At 30.1% G+C, this 22421-nt stretch overlaps 2 protein-coding genes across 3 annotated transcripts in view; one reads left to right on the forward strand and one right to left on the reverse strand.

Moving 5' to 3' along the window:
- Positions 1 to 20507, reverse strand: part of LOC126741042 (eIF-2-alpha kinase activator GCN1) — a 42953-nt gene extending 22446 nt beyond the window's left edge. The window contains 17 exon segments of the mRNA XM_050447317.1: positions 618 to 1324; positions 3524 to 3770; positions 4929 to 5123; positions 5251 to 5484; positions 5539 to 5743; positions 6969 to 7248; positions 7410 to 7986; positions 10378 to 10764; positions 12545 to 13351; positions 14236 to 14433; positions 14604 to 14782; positions 15900 to 16152; positions 16210 to 16362; positions 17055 to 17241; positions 17551 to 17746; positions 20238 to 20340; positions 20402 to 20507. Of these exon segments, the coding sequence (XP_050303274.1) occupies positions 618 to 1324; positions 3524 to 3770; positions 4929 to 5123; positions 5251 to 5484; positions 5539 to 5743; positions 6969 to 7248; positions 7410 to 7986; positions 10378 to 10764; positions 12545 to 13351; positions 14236 to 14433; positions 14604 to 14782; positions 15900 to 16152; positions 16210 to 16362; positions 17055 to 17241; positions 17551 to 17746; positions 20238 to 20340; positions 20402 to 20416 (4923 nt within the window). The 5' untranslated portion in view covers positions 20417 to 20507.
- The window catches only part of LOC126741041 (H/ACA ribonucleoprotein complex subunit 2-like protein), a 59568-nt gene that overhangs the window by 33223 nt on the left and 3924 nt on the right, over positions 1 to 22421 (forward strand). The gene's annotated exons all lie outside the window — the stretch shown is intronic.

Raw genomic sequence — 22421 nt, forward strand, 5'->3', positions numbered from 1 at the left:
AATTATTTCCGTGCAAGTAAGAAATATTTACAATCCTCAAAAAACAATCCTTTAATATCTTCATTTAGATATTTTTAACTCTATTTATATTATTTTATTGATTCTATTAAGTATGTAATTTTAGATCATATTTAACAATTGTAGCGTCCTGAAGTTCGCTTAATATAGGCCAAAACTTTAGCATTATAGGATTTTACAAGGCTGCGAGTTTCAGTTAATCCCATAATCAACCTTAATATAAAATCACATCAATGGCCCTTGAGGAATGAAATAAAAACTATATTAAATAGTGCTTTAATCTTTAAAATACATTACCCGTAATAACTTCTTAAAAAAAAACGTCTAGATATACAGGGAAGCGTTTAATTTTATATTTGACCAAGTTCTGTAAATCGCGTCCTCATTGACATAACATATCTAGATTGACGTGTTTCTTTTTTAAGAAGTTATTAAGGGTGGTTCGTTTGGAAATCAAAGAACTGTATATTATTATTGTATAGGACACTTCACGAAATTTATATGCTACATTCCTTGGAATATCCCATATAAATATATTTTTCGATTAGTTGAATTATAAAACATAGTGATTTTTTTATCAAATAAAAAAAACAGCTTACCTCTGGCACAGGATCCAATAACGATATTTTTAATCCCGGTATAATCGTCGGCAAATAAGGCATAAGATCCTTTTGATCGGTCAACGAATACATATTGCCGATAATCTGCGCAGCCATTTTTCTTGTTTCCGTCGAGCGATCAATAAACGCTCTTTGTACTACCGGCATTATTAATGCCAAAGATGGCGCGTCGATAAAATGCACAAATTGTGTATCCAGTAAGGTTTGAAGACAAACTTGAGTTTTGTTGGATGGATCTTGTAAAGCTTTTAACAATATTGGAACTATTGCTTGAATTTCCGGATTTCTTATTACGGAGCCAATAACTTTTAATGCTGTAGCTCCGGCCTCTTGCACTTTCATGTGAGAATCACTTAAAACTTCTATTAATTTCGGTACGATGCTTGGAAGACATGAGGATAACTGTTTAGGCGCGCAGTATGCCATTGCTCCCAAAAGTTCAACAGAGCCTGTTTTGGTGCGCCACGAATCCTCTTCTAAAGCCTCCAACAATGATGGTAAAACAAGTTTGACTCCGTGGCCAGACAGTTTCGACATGACTACTTTAGCAGTGTCATCGGCTGCCACACGAACGTATTGGCTGGTGTCACCGAAGCATTGCAGTAAGTGAGGTAAGACATGGACGATGTAAGGTTCGAATAGTTTTCCCAGAGTTTGAAAGAGCATCTCAAATGCGAACAAAGCACCTAAGATAAAAATTAATTAACCTTTATTAGACTATAGATACAAAAAGACATGCATATAAAGTTGAGTACCGACAAAGCGTATTAACAATAACCAGCTGAATACAATAAATACAATAAAACCTATACATTTAGAGATCACAGACTAATTTCTTGACACTTTTAAATGATATTTTCTGAAACCCTTAAAATTACGAGCAATTATAGTGAATTAAAAATAAATACCGTTAAAAGTAAATCAAAGAATTCTGTACTGTGCCGAAGGCTATCTATATTAAGCCTAAACCACATATTATTGAAATTTTTCCCCATCAGGACAATTTTAGATAAATAGACCAGTTCTTTGATGTCAAGTACTTTTTAACTGAATTATGCAACTAAGATGATCACCACCTTTGGAATATATTACATGTAAAAAAGGGCCAGACTTCAAGTTAAAAGTTTCTTAATTTTTATAGGAAGAGTATCAAGATATTCAAGGACAAAGTTATACTAGTATCTTTCTAGTATAAGTTTTCTATTTCTACTAATCATAATTAAGCTCAGGTTTTTAACCACTTCAGCCCATACTATTACTGTATTATTTAATTTTATTAAAAAATTAAAAGTGTTAATACTAATACGTGAATATATTCTCCCAGTTTTCTTACGATTTATTGTTAATTCAGGTTACACCCATAATTAATTTAATAAGTTATTATAATTATTGGTTACTACCAAGAAATCCTTATTAATCAAGGATTTACGTTGCCTTGGAGAGCGTAAAATGAAGTCTAGATTCAAAATTTTTTTCAAGAAAACACAAACCACTGAAAAAAATTGTATTCTGGTATTTTATTGTTGATATATTGATGTGTAAATTAATTTTTTTTCTGTGAATAAATGGAGAAATGAACGAATTACACCCTATTTCATACAACAGTTCTTGCGGAACAAGTACAACTGTTTCCGGGTGTAGTTCCTCGAATTCTTATCCCACTGCGGAACAAAAAATTACAGTAGTTTATTGCATTTTATCTATGACCTGTCGGAGGGATTTGTTGAAATATTGGCACGCTTTTGAATTATAGACTTTTTTAGAGAAAATGCTTTATACATTAATTGTGTTTTTGTTAATTTAAATTATAATAAATCAAAATCTATTAAATATTTTCAGAGAATCTTACGATAGGCCTTAAAGGATTGTTTTACGAATGTTGATGTTGAAATTATGCAAAACTGTGAAAGATTGGACACGTTTTTTAATACTGGATGTTGTATGGTGTACTCTTAATATCATTTTCCTTGCGCTTATCTTCCCTCTTTTCTATACGCAAAGCTGACTTCCTGGTATTTTTTACTCCATCACTTCAGCCTACTATCTGCAGTTTTGACTTCCTGCGCATCAGTTTTCTCATAGTAAACATAGCAATCAGATGACTTTTCTTCATTAAAAATTCACTCACCGCACTCGTGGCAGTAGAAATCACACGGTTAATTTTTATGAATAAATGAATGAAAAAATTTTCCAGGAGACTCATTGCAAAAACAATACGTCGGTTAATATCGTATGCATCATTTTCAATTTGTGGAATGGCATTTATATTATAGAATCCTCGATCTTTGGAAATTTCACGGATTGTCCCCAAAAAAATCACAAGCTTTGCAAATAAGAATTTGTGATAATGCTATGAATACTGTAATAAAATTGATAAAGCGATATCTATATCTTGAATCAACCTTTATTCTGTATTCTGCTGACGAAAATTGATTGATGATTCTTGTACTAAAGAGTTAACGTTATCACTTTTTTGTTGCTTTCCGTAACGATTCATAGGCGGAACTTTCATTTGCCCGATATTGCTTGTAATAACTCTGTGTTATGAGGTAAGTTAAAAATGCATTATTAATAACATCAGCATCCTTGAAACATTGTCTGTGTTAAATAGTTTTCACCTATTGTTTTTTTTTCTTCTAATAATAAAAAATATTTAGTGTAGCGTCATTAAAAATATTAAGAACTAATAGTAGAACTTTAGAATCCACATCTACAGCGCAATATAGCCTATAACTAATAATACTTTGCAGAATGCCGAAATTCAGAAGAAGTTACCATTCAAAAACTATTAACAAGTTTTTCACACGATTCTTATGATCTATTTGAACGGGATACCCATATATTTTATTTTAGGTTTTAAAACCAAGAGTTTGGGCAAGGCTTACCTTCTCTATGTTTATAATTCTTCTTATCCTGGACAGCATCCGTTAATTTGGTCATAATGTCGTGCTGCTTAAGTGCCAATATACCCAAACCTTTCACCAATCCGGCCAACCCATATGCTGCTCCTTTCCTCTCACCATATTTGTCCGCTTTTAACAATTGATGGAGAAGTTTATTGATATAACCGGGCGTCTCCTCTTTTACGGAGGGTACGAGTGCAGGGAGACAATTAGCCACGGCTTCTTGTACCTTTAAAAAAATTATGATGAACTTAGTTAGGAAATGTGGCAGTGGAAGTCAAATATAATAAGTGTATGGTACCAGCCACACCTTTATATGACTACACTTTATTATACAGTTTTAAAAAATTATACATAAATTAAAAAAGTCGATTAATGCCCGAATCAGTAGATTTGGGTTTATTTTAATTTAAAGACATATAAAATCATTATTATTAAAAAAAATGAAGATTAACATTTAAAGAACCGATTTTAAAAACTATATTTTTATCATGTATCACTTACGAACTGAAAAATCTTTCTCTTTTTTATTAAAAAAAAAATACTTTATTGATGTTAATGAAGCAAAAAATGTAAAATGCTTAAAAATTCCCAGTTAATAGTTATTAAAAGTTAATAGTTATCAACCCGCAAGACATTTAATATTCCCGAAGCGGTTTATATTTCTTGCATTTTTCTTCACAACTTAATACATATACCGTGCGGCTCTTAATTGTCCTTCTCCCCTCTTATCTTTTGAATGCATTTATATAAAAATTTGATATTTGGCACACATCATAAGCAACCTAGATACTACTTTTTGATTTCTAGCTCATTTTGCAAAACTTAATCAATATTTAATCTACCATCGACGGTAATAAATCCTGTATAAAACAAATTTACAAAAGTAGAAAATAACCATTCCAAAACCGTTTTGAAGATTCTTAATATTTGAGTTGTAGAATATTTACGCCTTGTTGGTTTGTTTATTGTTTCAGTTTCAAAATCCATATTTTAAAATCATCTGCGTAGCCAAAAACTAGCAAGTGAATGTAAATTAGGGATGTAAATGAAAAGGTATTAAGAATAGTATTGTTTTGTGTGAAATATCAAAAGAAAAAAAATAGAAAATAAACATGTTTAATCAAAAATTTTGAAATAAAATGTAAGAGTTTTCTAAATATATATTACCAAATTCAAACTACTTATCTTTTACCGATTTAAAGATGTCTCTGGTAAACCTTAAGCAAAACTTGGAATAACAACGGTTTGTTACATAAAGTTATAAAGTATCAACATCCATATAAAGCAAAAGCAAAAGAGGTATTATTGTTAAAAAAAAATATTTTAATCTTCACTATTATCATTTTCTCATCTTTCACACTTTGATATAAAATAGTAAGCCTACCGTTTGTGAAGGCGTAGACAAAGCCTGCACTAGCCGTGAAAAAATCGGTTTAATTCTCTCATCATCTTTATCTAAATGCCTGGCCAAGCAACCCATAAGGACGACGACCGCTTGTTTGACAATATCATAATGGGCTGATTTTGATGATTTACTCATAAAATTATCAAACACCGGCCATAAAGTGCTAACGGTTTCCTGAAAAAAAAATTATATCAAATTTTCATTATTAAAAAACTCTACGGATCCTTCTAAAACAATTAGCTTACATAATATATTTAAAGAGTATAATTATTTTACATATTAAAATAAAGGTTTTTTCTACCTTTCCATGTAAATCGACAATCTTCAAGGCAGCATTTAGCATTTCTTTGCGCACATTTTCGTTGCGGTCACTCAACGAGGTAAATACAAAAAACTGCATTAAATCTCCGACCAACTCGGGGGTTATTTGACTGGCTAGTTCGCTGATGCCCAAAGCCACGCCTCTGCGGGGATACCATGTATCCACGGCCTTTTCTATCTCACGACCAAACTCGTCTAATTTGGCAGGAATCATCTAAAAATTTGACATATAATTTTTAAATTAACATAGAACGTATTACGGTCTCACTTTAAGCCGATCGGAGTAGATTTTTAAGAGGTTCTTAATGGTAGGCTCAACCTGGTCGGGAGCTGTTTCCAAAAGGGCGGCCAGAGATTTTGCCGCCGCTCTCTGAACACATTCTACCGGATGCTCAATATCTTCCATAAGATAATGGCTATATTGAACCGGGAACTTCATTTTTGCTTCGATCCATAGTTTGTGAGCAAGATCTCTAAATGAAAAAACAGATCCATAGGGTTAATTTAAGGCTAATTTTCATGTAATCACAACTATTAATATGGAGCTTTAGATAAGACTAATGCAAAAGCCAATATAAATTTTAATTTCTAAAGGTCAAAATGTAAAGCGGGGTTATATTTTAGAAAAAAAAATTATATAAGCGGTTATTTATGTATGTAAATGGTTTGGCTTTATTGCTACCCACCAATCGGATTTAAGATTAGGTTTTAGCATGATTCTCATGCTATTCAATGTTATTGATAGAATAACAACCAGATTAGACAAAAAATTAGCTACTGTGCTAATACTATTAGATTACTCAAAGGCATTTGATTGAGTCGATCACGAATTATTATGTTCAAAATTAAGGTATTTCGGTTTTTTGCAAACTAACTACAAAAATATTTGCCACATCAAAGTCTAGGAAACTATACATATAAATCGCCGGTAAAAATCAATTAAATCAACTATGCCTCAGTCAAAAATCAATTTCGCACACATCGCATTTGTTGCCAACAATATAAATACAATGGAATAATCCTATTGGCGATTGTTGTGCGGAAACACATAACTAATTATAATATATTACCAGTAGTTTCAATTACAATTCAGAAATTTAGCATTTTAAACTGCGTAAATCATTTCTTAATCTCATTATAAGACGAATGGTCTCAGAGTGTTTCTGTTTCTGACTAAATGCATCTTATAAAAAAGTTTAAATAAAAGAATGAATTGCATTTTAAACAACTGCTTTTCATAGTCTAGTGATGATTTCAAGAACTAAAAAACCGTTTTACCGAAGATTTCTTCCTAGTGTAGCTGTGTAAATGTTGGAATAAGTTAGCTTGGAACTCGACGATTCGGTAATCTTACTAACCTCATTCACACTTGCTTAAGTACATTCTACGACATTTAAAACAATTATTATGAGAAAATCGAGGAATAATAGTTCAATATATTTATGAATTATTGGATATCAATACTAAATAAATAAAAAACTTAGTAATTGAAATTTGGCCGGATCATCATAAATTAAAATAGAGTAAATTTGTTGTTTCAATTCGGATGAAATTCTAAAGAAAAAAATTCCTTTGTTTAAGATTATATGTGAAAAAAATCCCTGAACGAGAACACTAGATGTCAGTTTGGTGGTACTTTACCAAGACTGTATATTATCACACTTATCACATTTTTTTAGCAAAGGAGTCAATTCTTACCTATTTTCCTGATTATCATCATATTTGGCAATCCAAATACGCTTGTTTAACTTTAACGTATACTCATTGTCACTTTGGAAAGTCGATAAAGCCTCCACCATAATCAGGAGTGCTCTTAAGGCAGCATCCCTCACTACATCGATTGGGCTTTGTAGGGCCGTTAATAAAACATCGACTTCATCTAAAGTTGCTTTTGCGCAGCCTGGTTTCCCGCTCACGCTATGAGCAACATCCAATAAGCATGCTTCAGATTGGGCCTGTACCCTACCTGAACTGCTGCCTATAAAATCATAATCTTATTGCATTTATTCGCACATCAAAGTGAAATGAGACTGAGATTGACTTTTTAAATTGTAATCATTAGACAAACTCAGCAATAGTTTAATGTGAATGTTCTTCAAGATATTTTTTTATTAAATTGTTTATGTTAAAAATACTTACAAATAATGTCAACCAATAACAAAAACATTTGTTTCGTAGGCAACCACTTAGGATGCCGAAGTTTCTCCTTGATTTCTTCAGTTTCGTCTCCCCTTAATTTGGCATGTGCTGAAATAACTTGGAGCCCCTCGTGGACAAACTCATCGTGAGTTTTCGCGTAACTTGACGATAAACTCATTTTTAAAAGAGGAAAAACGTAACTAAAAGCCGCGACCGTGAGAGGAATTACATTTTCCTGTGACTTTTTGGGTACCGTACAATTATTTAGTAAATGTATTACTCGGCCCATCGCTTTATAAATACTTTCTTCCTCCCAGTCTGGATTAAGATCACATTGGGGTTTATACAGTCTTAAAGTAAGTATAGCGATTTGTTCACCTAGCGCTGCCAAATCCTGAGAAAACACAGTTTTTCTTAGATCAAAGAAAAGTTTTGTTAGATAGGGCGCTGCCAGTGGTGATTGTAAGTTTTGTAAAATTAATGGAAGTAAATTTTTATACTGAAGTGAAAGTTGAACGGGATCACCGAGTGCTGCTGCGTTGATCATCGAGACAGTGCTTATGATTATTTCGTCGAGCTAAAAGAACAAAATTGTCTTTAATGCATTATTATAGCATTATTACAACAGAGGCTATGTGTACAATAGTGTATCAACCCATACAAAATTCATTTTCTTTTTTCTTTATATCATTCAATACCTTTCAGTTCTGTGTCACTTGCAAATTAGATTAAGCCACTTTTCTCTATAACTTACTATATGGCAATATAATCACTTTTGCAATTGTGTGTATATATATATTTACACAATTGCATATTTTACGTATTTTACTTTTTCTTACATATTTCGAACTCAAGTTGATTAAATGCATAATACACAAAATAACAAATTCACCATTTTTTGAAAAAAAAACTTTTTACATTTTAAGTCGATTTATTGGTAATAAATAGGAACTTGTCCACTAGTGCGCTCCTAGCCTCAATTATTATGTCTGGAAATACAAAGATACAGAAAACTAAGATGTATCAAACAACAATACACAGTAGTAGCCATAATTATGGAAAGGCAATAACACCAAATACCTCATATTCCTCAGAGCTTCTATTACTTTAGAAAATATATTAAAAAGTTTAATTTAAATAAACATTTTTAATTTCCAACATTGTTTTTACCATAAGAATATAATATTAATAGAGAAAAATTAATATAATAATATAAGAGGTCCATTCTGATCGAAATAATTGCAGCCAAGTAATTTTTTTTTTAAAAGTTTCAATAATTTTAGTAATATAAAAATATTTACAAAATGTGCTGTTAATGTTATTTTAGATGTCGAGAGAGAGGTTGTGTCAAATCTCTACGCTATAAAAGTATCTTACATGTAACTCTTAATCCTTCCAGATTCTTTAGAGCTTTAGTTAAATATTCTCCTCACTAAAAATATGTGCCATGTAGGGGTTTCGATGCATATAATAGTGTTCCGATTGATTATGTGTTCACAATATCAGTGAGCTTTATCATTTCATCACTTGATGCTTCATCTTCATCAGGTTCATTAGCTTCCAATTTAACGCAATCTAGCACTTTGCCACTTTTTAGCATTGTAGATGTCTTAACTTCAGCTATTTTGACTGTATTAACAGAAAATCTGAGAGTTTATAAGTAAAATTCGACTTCATTATACACGAAGTTTTTTACTTTCTTTTATATCAAGTGAAATTACGTGAATTTAAAATACCCTTTACTTTAGGAAAACGAAATGACAAAAAAATCCAATTTTAACACCTCACCTCGGCTAATCTCTATACTATTCATGCAGCAGGCTAAAGCCTATCCAGACACATATAATTAAAAGGAACAAACTAGTCGTAAACCCAAAGGAAAATTATCCTACACACCTAAACGATTGGAATACAATATTTTGAGATATAAAGTTGTCATGTGTATTCACTAGTAAATAACATTTGGACTACAATTTATACTAAGTACAATAGAAAAATCGTGCTTTTTTGGTTAAGTTCTCTATTTTTTTTTAACACTTATTTCGAGAGTTGGTTTAAAAGATTAACGGGTAAGTTCGCGTGATCTTGGAAAGCTTGGGCGTACGAGTTTATTTATTCAAATCTAGTTCATTCATCATAAAATGATATGCACCTATTTTAAGTTGTAAGCAAATATGCTGGTGCAAATTATTACACCTATTTAAAAAAAGGTGACCTCTTTTGCTTTGCCAAGAGTTTTCTCGGTCATCTTTAACTTTACCAATCTACCAATCTACTTTATCGTAATAAAAAAAAGAATGTATTGCCTACTAGATATCAGATTCATTAAAAATGTGGAGCAAAATGGTTAAGTGCTTTGCTAGGTTTGTTAAAATATATATCCAATTTGAAGCCTATGTTTCTTCTCTATATTATCCCTGATCTGACATAGATTTATCTATCAAAAACCAGATAAAAAAATCTATACTTTATTGCCTATAGTTATGTTAAAAAAATATTTTTACGGTTTTCGTAGCCCTGTATTAAAAGTACCATACAATACCTTCAACTTCAAATGACACTATAAAAGCTTCTACAAGTTTTAGTGGAGTGTTATTTATCTAAAAATTCAGTACCCTTCAGTTTCTTATTCAAACCGTAAATAATCGTCGTAAGCGCTATTTCTAACTTCTAATCTTTTGAATTAGTTGTTTTTTTAATAAATTTGAATTTTTTCCAAACAATATAATGTAACTAACGAGGAATTGGCTGCTTTTAGTATCGACTAATGTTCCATGTTACTAAACTGTCAATTCAAAATAAGTTTATTATAAAATATTAATTCTTTGTCAACCTACTCATCATTTCATTCATGTTATCCTTCATATTATCCTAGAAAGAAATTCAGGCAAAGCTGCTAAAACAGCCCAAAAGGAATGGCAATATCTAATAATACTATAAAAATTACCGAATTAAAATAAACACTAACCTCTTTTAATCTTCGTCTCACTCCCTCCTCCTTTATCGTTTGATTTTTTATTGCCTCCAATTGTTTTGCGGTATATTTAACTTTTCCTTCTTTCCCTTTCTTCTTCTCCTCAATTTCCCTCCTTAAAGCTAACTCCTCCAATTGTTCCTTATAACTATATGCCTTACTTTCTCTTTTTAAGTTCATTTCAGCGTTAATTTTGTCATCGCCCGGTATAACCGACTTATCGTATAGTTCGCCTTCGGGGGTTAAATAGGTAAAATAGTCGTCTTTTGTTACTTGTAAATAGGCATTGTTTTGAAGGTTAGATTCAATTTTTTTTACGAGATCGGAGATAAATAGGTCGGCGTTTATTGAGAGGAGCGTGGCTAGGGCATTTTCGTACATCTGAAATATTTAGCGGTAATTTAAGAAAATAAAGTTAATTTAAGGTAAAATCAATTAAATGTAAGTAAAACTTTTAACTGAAACAAACGAATATAATAAATTAATTAATTAATGATTTAAAAAAAAAATTGTTGCATAAGCTCTTCAAACCATGAAATTGTTTTCTGTTAAATAATAAATTGTATTATCAATCTTTGGCTCTAGTAAATGATTTTTGCTAATATATTAAATGCAGTTTAGCGTAAAAATTACAATTAGCACGTAATGAGGTTTAGTGGAAAAGAAACAATATTTACCTTTAATTAACAATAAACTAAACCTGATAAGAGAGGTTATATTGAAATATTATCCAGAACTTCAAAGTACCATACGGGATATTTCGGGTATACTTTACGTATTCCCTTAACAGAAACATAGGGTCACAAAATTTAATTCTTATTTTTAAATTCTACGATAAATGTATTGGATTTTTGTTGATTCGAAAAACTTTGATTTTACCTTAGTTTGTTGAACTAATAGGGAGGCACCATCTACATGCGGTTCCCCTTCTTCAAAGAGTAATTAGTCAGTATATTCTATTTTTTTGAACTTCAAAATAACTTATTTGACGGATTCATTGTAATAATTAATATTACCATTATTAAGCAAGGTTGAATACTTTATCTTAAGGTTATTCTAATTAGTTCAAAATCTGGTTACAAAAAGCTTACATTTACTTTTAAATTTTATGAAAGGAAAACTGAAGTCAAAATCATTATTTATGAATAAAATGTTCTTGGCATTCTGGATATTTGTACTTGAAGGCTGAAGAATAATTGCTTCTATAAAAATTACATTGTAAAAAGAGACTTATTTTTTTTACAATGAAAAATTCTCATAAAAACCGTTAAACCTATTAATCAAAACGAAATAATAGAGCAAATATAGACCTATAGAAAATATTGGTATTTATAGAAATACCGTTCACAAGTTAAGTAAGTAAATTGGTAGTAAAATTCAGAGTATTAGAAATAATTGATAATCATAAATTTTGATCTAGGGTGTTGGGAACTTTTCTCTTCATATGTTAATGAAATGTTTGGTTTGGTTGGAGAAATAAATATGTTGAAGAACTATTTTAGGAAACAGTGTGTTCTTTTTTGTACATAACACTGCAATGTCTAATAAAATAGTGATCTAAGTAATTAGACTAAAAAAGAAGAGTCTATTATTTCTTATCTAATTTGTAATTAATTAAAGCAGAACTAATAGATTCAAACCTGCTTAGGATAGGTTTCCTCGGAATATAGAAATAACCAAATTTCTATATTCCGAAAATCTTCTAATTTGAATGATCAGCCAAACTTTAAAAATATTAAAATGCATAAATTAGTTAGTAAAGCTGCAAAGTTGTACTAATTTTCAAGATAAAATAAAAAAAATAAAAGTAAGCCTAATAAGTAAAGGAGAAGTAAACAAAACTTTCATTAGTTTGAAAATTAAATAGATCGAAGCAGACTTAAGTCAAAATCTCAATTCAAGAAACAATTTGAAATTTTAGATTAAACCTGTATACTTAAATGTTAAATTATGATAAACTTGTTATGTAGCTTACACATCCAAGTTTAAAAACCCATCGTGCAACTTGAACAAAAATTAGTAGAATTCATTTTATTAGAATTCAATTATTTTAAAAAACTAGAATTTATTTATAATGCTTTTATCAAATTTAAAAAAATAGGATATTTTTCTCAGTGTTCAAGTTGCCATCTAAAAACAGAAATGTAACTAAAATACGTACCTCTGAAGAGACATAGCCATTCACTAATATCCTTTTTAACTCTTCTTTTTGCTTGCATATGACATCCTTTACCTCCAAACCCATTTTCTTCACAAGCTTAATCCAGAAATTTGGATACAACGTATTGACCTCTTTTATACTACATGGCAACAAGGCAGCTACCACTTTCTGGTCACGATCCATATTCCCACATTGAACAAGAGTCACGATTAGGTCGGTTAAAGCATGTGCATTAAAATTTTTCTCTTCGCTATTAAAAGTAAGGTTGGTTTTTGTTGCTAAATTATGCAAAATATTAATTATCACTTTTGATGATTGAATTGTTTGTATAATCTCTAAGCATCTTTTGCGCACTGTCGTTGTAGTTGGACTGAGCGCAGAAAATATTAAGGCTCTTATTACATCATCTTGTTTATTTCGTATTTTTCCTTCATAATTTTCTAGCAAATAGCAAGTGAGCTGTGCAACAAATACCAAATTTTCTTCGGCAATCGAAGACAAGAATTTCTCATTCAAAAATATTTGCTTGTCCATATCCGTAACAGCATTAAGGAATGCATTATTTTCCTTAATTTCACTTTTCTCAAGTTCCGCCAGCTTGAATAACAAAACCGCGGCACACAAACCTTCAGTTACGATTAAAAATTGCATGGGCTGCGCTACTGCTTTTTCGACAGATTTTAATAGACTTGCTGTTAGAGGTGAGGCCTTAGTTAATTTTTTCGAATTGTTAAATGTACTAATCATGCACTGAATTAATGCGACTTTCACTAAAGTGGTAGTGGATGATTTTTGAGCAATTCCGGTCTGCAAGACAAAGATTAGTTACTGTTATTGACATAATTAAACCAGTTTTCTTGAATTTTGAGTTCGATGTTTCTTGATTATTATACTTTGTGAAATTCAATAAAGTTTTTATGAAAATAATAAATGATTCTTTTTATATCATTATATTATTTTATATTTCATGAAAAAGCTTCTTTTTTTTATATACTATGATGGAAAAAGTATAGAAACTGTTTAAGATGACGAAACAGAAGAGGATCTGCTAGTCTTTTTATTGGACATGAAATTTTTCAAAAAAATATTAGGAAAAGACACACTAGACCCAGAACTAAAGAGCTGAATAGTACAGCAAAAAAGACAAATAAAATAGACAGATAAAGTAATAAGTCTATTATGGATAGACCTACTGTGCACTTGGGTGAGCCCTATGAAGGATAAAAATCTATTGAATAAGAAAGACTTTCAAGATATTGTTATACACAATAAAATAATGAAGTTGATCATCATTTTGAAACGCTAATTTTGTTTGTTTACAAAATAAACACATAAAAATATCTTTAATATTTAGAATTTGATTCTTTTGTAATAGTATATGCGGTATTGCATTTTTGAAAAGTTGTATGTCACTAAATTGATATCTATACCTTTAGTTTCATTTGTAGAACCATATTAATAGAATTTGTTTAAAAAATATAGCAAACCTTTCTTGTTAAGAACGATAATACTTGTTCATGCATTTTAGCAATATTTAAAAGACTTCTCACAAATTTATCAAAGGAACATTATTAAAAGTTTCCATACATTTTTTCATTTTGAAAATTTACATTTAAAAAAAAAACCAAATCAATACAACAGAAATCAAACAAATAAATAAAAAAATAAGAATACTATAAAGAGGAATTTACCTTAAAAAAGTCTAGCAAAATATTCGGCACCTCGTCCGAAATTTTCGATGTCCATAATGATAACATTTCCAGTGCAAAAATTAAGGTTTTTTCGTGAACTTCACTTTCGAGCACTTTTATGAAATGAGCGCATACTTTAGAGATTAAATCAGTGCTTTTATCCGAAGGTATCTTGTTGTAGCTTAAATTACCTGCGCCCTAAAAAACATGATATTATCAAGCGAAAATAATTAACGAATGTTTTAATAAATAGAGAATGTGAGTGAAGTGTGAAGATTTTAAACTGAAAGAGATTTAAAAAAATACATTTTTTGCTAACACTTCAGTAAATAAAAATAAAATTGGAATAAATAACAATAAAATTTCACCTGTAAAACTCCAATTTTATGTTCTGCAACAGTTAGCTTTCCATCAGATCCATGAAAAACGGCAAATATTTTCTTTTGCAATTCTTCAATTGCTTTTGGATCGTTAATTTTTCCCGCCAAAAACTTTAAGCTTTCAGCAGAATCAGTTCGCGCTTTATCATCTTTTGAATGTAAGTTGTCTAAAAATGTATGATTGTATCAAATTTTTGTTATTATATTTATAGTTTTGTATTATTTATGTAGTGGGTTTCAAATAGAAATAAAAGGTATTATTTAAAATATAAGCAAATGCTAAATAACTGTTCTAAGGGTCGCTATAATCAAACCCAATGTTCATTTCATAACAAAATTAAAATTATTCAAAAAATGTTCAAGGATTCTTAGGAAACAAGAGAAGCAAAACGCTTGTCAATTCATTCATACAATGATCAAAAAAAACGTAAATGCTATTGGTTAGTATTGAAAAATGTACCTTCTCCAAAAAATATTAATCATATACATTTACAGTAATATGAATTTTTAGAATTTAGGTGCTGAAAGTGATGAACAAGGCGAGCAATTTTATCAAGACATCAAGATCGAGAACCGTTAAGATAGCTTTTGAGATCAAGGCAATGCTGCATGCAACTTCGTAAAGATGCAACAATGATATAAAAGGTTTGAGAGTAAAAAACGTATTTTCGACGTCAAATACAGTGTTAAAAACCGCAAAATCACATGCGTTGACATTACACATCATAAGTTCCCCACTTTTCATTTGATTTGGACTAATTTAGGCTTAAAAAGTAGATGACAGAATTGTCTTTGAGCTCATATTTAATGTTGATATAAAAAAATGTTAGCCAGAAAAGTCAATGAAATGTTTGGTCAACTAGTGAAACTTATTGAGAAACAAGAATAGAATGTTCATGTTCAAAGATTTCCTAGCTCGATAAACTATTTTTTTTCTTAAAATATACTAAAGAAAATTGTAAGTAAAACATTAAAGAAAATTGGTCGAAAAACACCTTGAAGATAATAAAAGGAGAATAGGTTTTAGAAAAACGACTTATAATTGACTGTTATAATTAATATTATAGTTATTATTAATTATACGCTCATAATACTTTATTGATAATTTTGATGTCCTTGTGTAATAACTTTAAATTATTTTTATTTAAGCTTGTTGTTCATATTTAAACTTATTAAATTATAAGTAATAACCTTTAATTACATTTATTGGGATTATTTAACCACTTAGTATATTGGCGCCGAAAATAAGTAAATAATAGTTTGTAATAAAAAAAAATAACATACTTATCAAACTAACACCCAAATCCGTGGCGCACGAACTTAAATCTATATCTAACCCGCCAATAATAATTCCTACGGTTTCCAAAATTACTTCTGGATTGCGCAACATTGCTTTTTGAAGTGCTGGAGTTACTGTTTTTTTAAATATCTCTAAATTTATTTGGCCTAATAGGGAATAGCACCCCTCGGTTATTGTTCTAGGTTGTGGCATTTTGCAGCTTATAAAATTCTTAATAAAAGCGTCTACGAAGAGGTCCTTAAATAGCGAATTAACTGTCAATGAAAGTCATTGAAAAATTTTGTTTCATTTTACCAAACAGCTGTTTAATACTAATTTATCCTTTGAGGAGAATCTTCTTACTAAGGCAGATTCCAATATGACAACATATTGTGATTGTTCCATTAACTTCAGTGTACTTAAATATTGTTGATCTAGGTTTGGAATAGACGACCAAACGTTGTTGAGCTAAAAGAAAAAATAAATTGGTAAGAGGAAAGAAAAAAGTGCTTTGATGATAAATAGATATTTAATTCTATTTTTTATAATCTACCTTATTATGCTACACAATTTTTATTATAAGGTTACATTGAATCTTCTGTAAAAATGAGTGATATCAAGCAATGACTTCTACATAACTTAGGTAGGGTATGAGGGAGGGACAACTATCAGTAACTTGGAATTTCATCTTGCGGTTCATTTTTACGGTTTTTTATTTGAGAGTCAAGGTCATTTTCGTAATGCCCTATGTTTTATGTCAAATTCAGAAAACGCGAAAAATTTTACGTTTAAAATGATAGTTTAAAAATAAATTGTGATCTTGAAAAAGTAAAATGCCTAACAACACATTCAATACAACAAATCAATTAAACAATGTTGAATGAAATGAAAATCAAGGATTGTTAACGGAAATCTATTTTAAAATAGTACCAAAAATAGACATGATGAAATCAAATTAACTTGATTTTCAAGTTTCAAGCAACTAGATACTAAAAATTGATTGAGAAAATGAGAAAATTGCTATTTCTAAAGATTTAAAAAGTCATTTAGTCTGTTAACTAGCAAGACTTTCAATAAATGAGAATCTGAATTAACACTTATTTTCAAAGGTTACAATATGATATTTTTTACAGATTAATTGTTTTAACATTAAAACTTACCAGTCTATATGCCTTCTCGTATTTTTTTTTCTGACCACAAGCAACAATGGTAGTTAAAAACACAGCCTGGGAGCTCAAAAGGTGGGAAAAGTTTTCTGTTATTGCCTCCATTTGAGTGTTCCATCCATATTGTAATAAAATAATGGTCCATTCTAATGCGTATAATGCGCTCTGACTAACATTATTACTAAAAAAAAACAAAATATCAATACAAGTTTTTAATAAGAAAAAAACTACTTCTAAGTGAAATGATCATTTTTAAATTCTTCTGTTACAAGACATTTTCAAATAAATTTGTGCAAGAATCTTCATAGGCACCATTAAATAAACATCCATTTTTTACTTTTTAGACTAAGTAGTATATGCAAAATGAAAATATTAAAATTGACATAATGATAGAACTAATTTTTTAGGTAGTTTGCTCTTTAAGAAACAACCAGAAAATAAAATAACTTGAAATAAATAAAGAAGTAAATATTAAATATAATATACTTACGTGACGGTTAATCCTTTAAATTGTCCTGCTAAATCAGAAAATAGTTGTATAAAACAATTTACTGATACAGCGGAGTGTTTCTGTATTAATGCTCGTATAAATTGCCGCGTTTCTGATTGCGAAGCACTATCTCTATAACGGTGAAGTGTTATCGGAACTACCCTACATATACCTCGTACAATTCCATCAGTTATGGCTGAAAAGACAGTTTAAATAAAAATTCTTGTATTATAAGTAAAATAAATGTATTTTCATTTTTTAAACTTGAATATTGATTGAAAAAATAGGTTTTTTGAGGATACATTTTAGGTGAGATCATTTACATTGATTTATCACTTCCAAAAACATATTTCAAAATATTCATAAATAAATGATTGTTGGTATATTAATATTTTTGGGACCTGTTTGCAGAAACTAATTGGAATAGATAATCAATACACTATTCTGACAACTTATAATATTATTCTGGTCAACATGTTAGCAGATTTCTTGATAGAATAGACCGGATTGAACAATCCCTCTATCATTACTATTTATGATTAAGCATAACCATTTCAGTTTTTTTTACAATTTATGCATATTTAATAGATAATCATATATACATCTCGCAGTAATGTTTGCAATAATCTTATCAAAAAAATATTTATAATCATTAATATAAATTCATATTCATTAACAAAAACACAAAGTCAAAGTCTGACTTTAATGCTCTTATAATAAAAGAATTCTTCACTATTTTTGCAGATGACACCATCTTATGGGCAAACAAACAATTTATGAAGATTTATTGATGGTAACAGTGGTGTGATGCTAATCTATTGTCTTTAAATAAATAAATAAATAAAAAAATGTTTATTATGCAACAACAAAATATTACATAAAAGTTAACATTCACATAATGTGTGAAAAATGCTAGCTGCTACCTGAAAAATACAGTATTAGTGGGCAGTTTCAATACAATACTACTTTATACTAAACTCGTTAGTTAAAATTACTTAACATTACAATAAAGGTATATGTGAATCTAACAGAAATAACCTTGTATTTCTTCTTGAAAGTGAAAAGTGAGCATGATCTTATTAAGTTCTATACTTCAAAGTTTAACAAAAATACACCCTGGTAGGCAAATGAGTTTTTAAAACCTTCAGTTCTATGCACTGGTATTTGAAATCTTATAATGTTTCTTAGGCGGTGACTATGTAAATGTTGTCTTGCTGTGAAATAATCTGAAAGATATTTAGGGTAATTCGACTTGTAAACTGGCCAAAATGTAAAGCTGGCGGCCTTTCATATTTTAGTATTTTATTATTAACATAATGTTGGTGTTATGTGATCAAATTTTTGTATGTTGAAAACAAAGCTCATAGAGGCGTTTTGAGCTGAATTTTGTTCTTCATTTCAAGAGTGAGGTAATTGTAAAAAACAACATTGCAGTAATCTAGCTGTGACCAAACAAGAGCCTCCACAAGGATTAATTTGATATTTTTGGGCAAATAATATTTAAATTGCTACAAACTTTTAAGTAAAACATCCATGCAAGATAATTTTTTATTGAGATATACCTGAACGTTTACGACCTCATCAAAAATGACATCAAGATTTTTTGCTGATGCTGAACAAGGAGGACACTGTTATTTATATGCAAAGTAGTGAAATTAGATTGAAGAAATAATTTTTTTTAATGTATTAGAACCTATGAGTAAGTATGTGCTCTTGTTAGCATTCAAAATCATCCCATGCTGTCTTGACCATTTAAGTATTGAGTTTAAGTCCTCATTAATTTGCTGCATACATTGACATGCATTATGAAGATGAAAACTGGATAGCAGCTGTGTGTCATCTGCATAAAGATTTACAAATATAGATAAGACTAAATTGTTAAGTTTTAAGTTTGTATGTTCAGACCATGAGCATGTTAACAATCCACAATGAAGAATTGGACAGATATCCTGGGATTGTTATTTATGGTAAACTGAAGTTTTGTGACCATATATCAGCATTGAGACAAGAACTGGGCAGAGGATGTTATGCTGTTAGTGTGGTTTCAAATCAACTGAGATTGGACACTGCAAAATTGGTTTATTTTTCTTTGATTGAAAGTCACCTATAGTAGGGAATTGGCTAATACAGCTTATTAACTCTGTGTTTGTTTTGCAAAAAACAGCTATTATATATATACATCTTACATACTTTTAAATATAGATAAGAATTTTTATATAATTTTCTAAATTGAAATTTACTGAAATAGTGTAGTTAATACCCAACAAAATATGTAACTTATGATAAATATTATTACACCAAACACTTGGCAGCAAAAGATTTATTAAAAAAATGTTCATTTACTGCAAAAGTATTAAAGGCCAGTGACATGTTAATAAACACATTTTGCTGCTTCTCTTAAAAATTATTTTGTAAATGAAGTTTTTATAAAGATGAGATTTAAAAAATTACTATGCGCTCTTGTACTATTGTTGTTTCCACTATTAATAACATATATTATCTAGGGTAGATAGATTTTCAATCAAGAGGTCAAATAAAGGGATGTTTTTCAATAGTATTCAATACACTTGCAAAAGTAAATTTAATGGACAATTTCATAGCCTATTTTATTTAGTTTTAATAGCACAATATAGTGTTGAGTTATAATCAATATACTTGTACATGTAAAATATCATAAAATAACTTACCTGGATTAGATAAAACATTTACAACATTCTGCATAACCTTTTTCCTCTCTTTCAAGCTGGCTGTTTGAATTTTTAGATTTAGATCCTTTAAGGCATTGGTCAACTAGAACAAAACATAAATATGTTGTATCTGTTTTCTACATATTATTTAAATGTTTATTTACCTCTGTATCTGCCATAGCAAAAGAATCAAAAGAAAATGAGATCCTATACAGAGAAAAACATAACCTTTAAACCACCCAACATATCCAGAACCAGACAGAAATCGACAGAGCACAGAGACTTCAAAAAATTCGTGCAGACAGCATCGAGAACCTCGGTGTTGCTACTGTTGTTGCTACTCTCAAATTAATGTTAAGGTGCATTTGTTTTTAAATCGGACTATTTATGATCTCAGGAATATATGGTAAAGATCTTTTATGGATACCCTATATTTCTCGTGATTAAAAGCTCCGTAGAAATAAAGGCTTATAAGAAAAAAACGTTTTGTTTTAGTTTTTTTGCAAGCTCGTCATCAAACTCCGAAAGATTGCCTATATATTCTGAAACAATCTGTATATAATGCAGAATTTTAGTTTAAAGCAAATAATTTTAATTTTCTTAGGCTTGTAAAACTCGGTATTCGTGCAAATGGGGAACATTTTGAACAATTTTTATAAAATCCGTAATGTTTAATAAATTAATTCAGTGCTTAAACGAAAAAATTATTATTTTTATTTAAAATAATAAAATATACCATTCACATCGAATATCTAAAAGCTGAATTATCGTGCAAATGCCTAATTTCAGTGAGTTTTAACAAAATGGACTATTTTGTTCAAAATTGATGAAGAAATTGTTTTTTTTCAACAAAAAAGTAAGAAACGGCACTGTGAAAACAGTCATGGATATTTTGAACCATTAAAAGTGCAGTGCAAAGCGCCCTCTCATCGCCACAATGAAAGGGTGTACATATTTGGATTTCCAAAAAACCCCTGGATACAAATTTTTAAAGTAATACGTTAAAATATGTTCATAAATTTTAAAAAAATCTGTTTTGATTTTTTAATGTTACCGTCCTGTAGGTCGGAATCGGGAGATTTTCGGCTCTAACTAAGGTAAGTTGCTTTAAATCAGCCTATTTTGATTTTGTAAAAGACCTTTTGGAGACATCCTGTATAATAAAAATTCACGTATTTCCTTAAATACTTTTATATAATTTTTATGATTATACTTGGGTTACCGAACAGTGGTCGAGGAGTGGTCACGTGATCGTTCTGCGCCGGAGGTGTGGCCTAGAGCTTCGATAGGGTTCATGACTTGTGGTTTTATTTAATTTTATTAGTCGAGCGGCTTTAGATCGTTTTGGTTGAATTTTCTGCTATTCCAATATTTGAATCTTCGCAATATTGAAAAGTTGAGATTGTGTTTATTTTTTTGTTAATTTGTTAATTTGTTTGTTAACAAATAATGGCTGACGCGCCACGTACACCCCCATTGTCACCCCCCAAGAAAAGAGTACGAGAACATTTGACCATTGCTGAAAAGGAAGTGATTATGAACATATATATAACAGGTATGAGAATTTTTATTAGTCCTTACTATTATAGGCAAAACTTCTAGCGCTCAGGTAGCGCTCGGTTCTGATGAACCTGGCCAATTACACCCTAAATGTTTGACCTGGCACGATTACTTAGAAGGATTACCTATCCCTTTTCGGTAAACCCCAATATATTAACATAACTTTGCATTACAAAATACTTAAAAGGGATTATTGTATCATTACCTGGCACAACCTCAAAATCGGTTTGGACCCATTTCACAGGCGACCGTATTATATTAAAAAAAAAGCTGCTTACAAAGCAAAGCTGTACGGTAAAATAATTTAAAATAAGTAGGCATAATTCTCCTCGTCTAAATCTGCAAGGTTGCATCGATGGGCGGGCCTATATTTCGCGCACATCATTTACTCCATCTGTTCGGTAATCGGACTATAGTAGATAATCTTATTCTTCTGGTGCTTATCCTTTTTGGATATGAGCGATCACATTGGTCCAGATAATCATCTTAACGGCTAATCTGAATAATGCGGTGCTTGAGTTTTTTCAACCAGGATATTATTCTTCGACGACCCGGACTTCCTCTGCCTTTAATTTTACTCAATAATATTGACTGTATTAGGTGATATTTTTCGTTTTAGAACAA

The sequence above is a fragment of the Anthonomus grandis genome, chromosome 10 (genome assembly GCF_022605725.1).
Source record: "Anthonomus grandis grandis chromosome 10, icAntGran1.3, whole genome shotgun sequence".
Taxonomy (NCBI): domain Eukaryota; kingdom Metazoa; phylum Arthropoda; class Insecta; order Coleoptera; family Curculionidae; genus Anthonomus; species Anthonomus grandis.